General features: G+C 24.7%; 1 protein-coding gene across 3 annotated transcripts in view; it reads right to left on the bottom strand.

Annotated features, from left to right (window-relative positions):
- LOC111631844 (B-cell receptor CD22-like) overlaps positions 1-6,093 on the bottom strand; it is a 92,761-nt gene that overhangs the window by 40,319 nt on the left and 46,349 nt on the right. For all 3 annotated transcript variants that reach the window (XM_023376171.1, XM_023376170.1, XM_023376172.1), the window contains exons 2-4: positions 5,525-5,854; positions 4,198-4,524; positions 199-507 (exon numbers count right to left, since the gene is read on the bottom strand). In XM_023376171.1, coding sequence (XP_023231939.1) covers positions 199-507; positions 4,198-4,524; positions 5,525-5,854 — 966 coding nt within the window. The remainder of the gene's footprint in view (positions 1-198; positions 508-4,197; positions 4,525-5,524; positions 5,855-6,093) is intronic.

The raw sequence follows: 6,093 nt of genomic DNA, 5'->3' as shown, positions 1-6,093 counted from the left end.
AAATATTAATTAGTTTCGATTATAATAATAAAATATCATTTTTTTATTTTAATTAAATTATTAACAAACCTATTTTAGATTATTTTTTAAAATAATTAACCAACCAACAGATGATTAAAAAATCAAATTTATATTTAATTAATTTATAAAGATTATATAATGAATTTTAAATTAAATAAAAATAGAAGAAAGTCTTACATTCAACTTCAATACTAAAAGATTCTAGTAATGGTTCTTCTTTAATTAAATCATTTGATCCCTCACAATAAAATATTCCTTTATGATCGAATTTTGTAACTTCAATTTCTAATTCGCTTATCGTACGATAAGTATTATCTGGCATTTTTTCAGTTTCGGATTCAGGTGAAGGAATCAAAACATTCGATTCATTATACCACGTGATTTCGGCAGCTGGTTTGGCCCCTTCGACAGTACAATTCAATGAAATGATATCACCTTCTTGAACTGGTTCCGTTGGTCCTGATATTTCTAACGATATTGGTTTAACTAAACAATAAAAATAAAATAATAAAATTCTGAGAAAATATAGAAATAAAAATGAATTATTTATCATAAAGTATTTTATTTTATTTTTAAAAAATTCTAGTAAAAATCGTTCGTGTATTATCCCTTAAATCCTATAGTAAACTTCATTAATCATGAATATGATCGAGTGTATAATAGTTGTGAAATTTAATATTCTAAACACATCTATTATATTTATTATGCACTGAATAAGTGTAAGTATTCATTTTATTTTAATTTATGGTTTCTTATTCACTTTAAATTTCTATTTTTAATGTTCGAAAGTTATCAGAAATGATAGATGCTTCTTATCTAGAATCGAAACTAAAAAAAGAAGAAGAAAAAGAATCTATATAAAGAGTATTGTTTGAAATAAATTCCTTTGGTATGGTATTTTCTTTTGAGGAATTCTATTTCATCCGCAATCATTAATTTCATCAACTTTGTTTCATCGATAAACTGTTTTCGGTTGACAATCTTCTTTCTTGAGATTCCAAGACGATGTATTGCTATACCGATAAGATCGAAAAATACAAGCTTAAAGGCAAATCTCTACTATCAACTAGGGTTTGTTTGAGGATTGTTTTAAGATTTTTAATAATTATTACTCACTTTTATTATAAAAACCTATCTTACATCTAAATTTCCTACGTTAGTGTATGCTCGATGAATTGAATATATATACTGTATATATAAATTTTGGATACTAGATAAGAAACTACTCCAGTGTTTTGACTCTTGGGGAGTTAACGAGATAAAACGGGTGAAAAGAGAAGAATAGAAAAGGTGCAGAAAGCGAAGAAGGCAACACTTGCATGGAGATCTACTCCAAAAGGCCAATGAATCTGTTGATATGTACTGTGGCCTGCTGGCAGGATGTCTTCAGCGATAAGGAAAGGTGCGAGTGTCACCTAAGAACTGATGGCAGTACAGCCAGAGCGAGAACACTGCTAAAAGTAAAAGCTTGTCATAGGGCGAGAAGAATCTGGATAGATGCCCAAAGTGACCATATCTAGGTTGGTTTGAAGACTCTAGGGAGGAGAAATCCTGAGTGTACATGAATAGAACTGTGTACAAATCCAAAGAAGTGATAAAACTAACGAAGGAAAGTTAAGGTCTGTGTAGAAAAATTGAAAGAATTATGGAAATGTTTGTTGAATATTCCCACTAAATTGTCCTTTAGAATTTTCAGAGTATTTTAAGGTGATTTGTAGGGTATAATTCCTTATAATTCTTTTTTATGTCCAGGAAATTCAGAAAAATTTAGAATTAATAATTTTAATATTGTATTAAGAAAAATATATGAGTATTATATTTTATTAATTGAAATTCCCAGAGTCGGCTACTTTGATTCAGCTTCATGAGGCTTTTTTAGAAAATATATTAAAATATTCTTTCAATTTTTTTTTGGTAATGAATTTCAAGCAATTTTTCCGAAAAAAAAATTGAAATCAAGTTGAATTTCACTAAAAATAAAAAAATATTTATATATATTCTGTAAGGAAGCCTCTGAAACAAGAGCAAGAAGTTCCCATAAAAAAGTATTTTAAAAATATAAAAATAAATTAATATATTTCATATATCATTTAACTAAATTTTATTTATAAATTTAAATTTATTAAAAATTTCTATTTTTATAGAAATTTTTCTATAAAATGTGTATAAACCAAATTAACTGTGTATAACTGTGTATAAACCAATTTATACACAGTTTTGCATTTTCATCGTACAAAACTATTATCCAGAATAATTGCTAGAAATTATTTAAAAATGAAATGTCGACAATATATAAAAATTTATGTATAAAAATGTAAGACAAAATATTTAAATTTTATTCTAAAAAATTAATAAAGTTTTGAAGATTACAACCATTGAAATTGAATTTTTATAATTAACTTTATTGTAAAGGGAATTAAAGAAGACGACTCAACAATACTCAATCGATTATTATTGAGAAATTCCTTGATATCCAATTCACTAATTTCATCAACTGTATCTTATAGATCCAAAAAAAAGCACTAGAAAGTTAATCAAATCAAATATAAAAATGTACAAAAAAATATTATCATTATTATTACTATCATTATTAATATTTTTGTTTATTATATGTATTATTAATGATAATAATAATAAATTGTAGTAATACTTTAATAATTATTTTCTAGTATTAAAAGCTTTTTAAAAACAATATTTGTNCTCAATATTTTATATGAAAAATTTCTGTTTTTGAAATGGAAAATATATTTTAATTACTTAAACTTTTATTTAAACTTTAAAAGTTTATTTTTGATTCAATTTTATAGAAATTAAAATTTATTTACGGACATTCCGTAAAAGAAGTCAATAAATACTTTAAAGATAAACAATATAAATAAAGATATTGTAAATAAATTGAAAAATTATTAAAAAGTATTTTTTAAATCAATTTTTAAATAATAAATTGAATTTATTGAATTTAATACATTTGTTATTACATATTGTTTATTAAATCTACAGTTATTTGTTTAAAAATGTTTAGATTTTCAAATTCACTATCAGCATTAATGTATTTGAAAGACAGAAACAGTACAAACGTCATTGCTGATTTTGTTGACAATCAAACAGTTGAAATATATCAAAAGAGCAAACAAGATTATTCTAGAGAAAATGGCAATGATGGAACTAAAAGAAAGGCAAATAAGACAATATTGGAACAGAGTGATTTTAATTTAATTCTTTAAACAAAAAAAAAAACAAAAAATTAATTCACAGAATTGTTCTCATACAGTACATTGTCCATTCATAGGATATGTCTATATTTTGATAGCTGCAAAGAGATTTTAGTGTTTTCCAATGATATAATTGGAATAAATATTTAATTAATCATCAAAAACTTTATCAATTCAAATTATTCTCAAGCTAATTATGATTATATTAATGAAATTTCCATTAAAATTTAAATAAAAAATTGGTTCCATATTTATAATATCAAATTGGTTCCAATTTATAATATCAAATTCATAAAATTTTTATTTTGGTTTACTTAACTTGTGGCTTGATTAACTTTTGTTTTTCTTAATTTTGATGAACATTTCATTAATATAGTTAGCATATATTTTAAAAAACTATATTAGTGAAACCTTCATCAAAATTAATTAAAACAAAACTTTGCTTATATAACTTTCATTCATTAACTAAAAAATTTCATTTAAACTTCATTTAACCATAAAATATAAATTTAAAATTATAAAACTAATATTTGAAAATAATACACTTTAAGAGAAATTGAAAGTGTTAAAATATAAATTTTATTTCAGAAAACTGAGATTTAATTTTCTTTATTTAATCTTTACAATTTGAGGTTTCAGGTTTCTTTATTCAAATATTAAAAACATTAGTTAGTTAATTGAATTTTTAAATATTTGAGATGTAAAATTTTTATATAATTCAAATGTAACAGGAAATATAAGTGATATAACAATATAAAAATGAACTGAAGACAATTTTAAATGCTATTTTATGTAATTCCAAATAATTGGATACCTAAATTAAGTTTAAAACACATTAAATTAATTTTTAAAAAATAAATCTTCCTAAGTATTTAAGTATATAAAAAAATATTTCGTATAGGCTCCTAATGTTCATATTCTTTTTTTCTGGTGAATTTTTGATGAAAGAAAATGATTTCCTTACCGTTTAAATCAACTTCAACCCAGCTTTCGAGTGGTTTATCGAGAGCTTCGTTTTCAACTCGACACATTAATCTGGTTCCAATATCATCCCTACTAAGAGTTAAATCAATGGAGGATTTAATGTCCTTTGATCCATAACTGTTGTTGGTGTATGATATATCAGAATCTAAGCTTTCATCATCTTTCCACCATGTGACTTTTGCGGTCGGTTTACCTCCCTGCGATTCACAATCTAAAGAAAGAACTGATTTTTCTTGAAAAGGACCTATTATAGTACCATGCTCTATCAACTTGTCTTCGTGTTGAATTTCTGGAGGACTTGGTCGAACTAAAAATTTAAATTCGATAAATATATGTTATGAATAAATGAAAAAAAATTTAATTATAAATCTAATAATTGTCTTTAAAGTTTAATAGAATTAAATTTGTATTTTTTTTAATCTATGATATTAAAATATTTAATCATTATTAAAGCAGATATATAGCTCTACACTTAAAGTATTTGATGTTATTTCTTGATTTTTAATTAATTTTAAAAATTAATACAGTAATAAGAAAAATAAAGCCTGGAGCATTTTAAACATATGCAGATTTTCTTTCGTTTTTTTTTAAATTTAAAATTAAAAAATATATATTTTTAAAAAAAATTACGTTTGATGGATTATTTAAATAGGAAAAATGTCATATTGCAGCAGTTTTTCAAGAGATAATTTTTCTTTCGATCATTTAAAATAATTTAATTTAATTATCAATAAAATTAAATGAGAAAATATATAGAGTAAAAGGGCAATTATCATTTCATTGCTTCGAATAATCGAATTGGGTACTTAGTTTTAGTTTAAATGTGATAAATTTCAAATAAACCATGATAAATTTCGTAATAGATTGCAATAGAAAATTTGGAGTTAATTACGGGGATGAACCAATAATTTAATTCTGCCAACCATTCCTCTTCAACTGATAGTAACAACGTTGAATCATGGTTATGTTCGCCTTTAATCGTTTCGTAGCCCATTTAAAAGTCCACTTTTTGGAATACAGATAAAGGATGACAGGTATTGAAAAGGAAGACATAATTAAATGTATCCATAAAATGATCTATTTGTTTAAAAAGTGATTTACATGACACAGGCCCATTAACAAATGCTAGAATTTTTCTTATCGATCAACTATCAAATACTCGGTTCTTGCTGCTATCTCGAGCCGAGAGTACTCATCGATTCCTCTTATCTTACCACTTGTCAAAATTAACAAACCCATCTCAAAGAGTTATGGGCCAAAGATTAATGACCCTCCCGGTTATGAATGAAGGTTCGATTTACTCTTACCCTGTATTATTAAGGATGAGAAAGTTAGAGAAGGACAAGGTTTTGTATAGGTGACGTCACAGCGATAAGATCCTTCGTCTTCAATTCTAAGATAAGATATTCGAAGGTACGCTGATGAGTCGTTCATGAAAAATTTTGCTTTATCTGGAAAAGCCAGTTCTTGAAGTCCTTTCTCCATTCTACCTCCATCGTTGAAATATATACGTTTCCACTCATTCGAAATTTCTTTTGCCCAAGTTGTATAAAAAACTTCGCCACATTTTTCAACGTCCACTTCACATGGCAATTCTGCAGAACTACCTAATATACCAATGACTTTTTTCCCTTTACCTAGAAGAAAAAATAAACAGAATTTACAAATAATTCTATTTACTTACATTTTTCTGCTTTTAGACTATTAGATTTATAATAACTTTGTAAAAATATCAGAAAATTGAAATTTTTTATGATGCTGCTATAAATTTCATTACATTTACAGTGTTATAGATTTAAATAAATAATATTGCGATTTTTCGTATTTTTGTCTTATTATTATTATTATTATTTTTTATATAATTCTAAATTTAATT

Source organism: Centruroides sculpturatus, unplaced genomic scaffold (genome assembly GCF_000671375.1).
Source record: "Centruroides sculpturatus isolate CEXI.00-Female unplaced genomic scaffold, Cexi_2.0 scaffold591, whole genome shotgun sequence".
Lineage (NCBI taxonomy): Eukaryota > Metazoa > Arthropoda > Arachnida > Scorpiones > Buthidae > Centruroides > Centruroides sculpturatus.
Note: the sequence above shows the minus strand (reverse complement) of the source record. Positions and strands in the feature narration are given on the sequence as shown.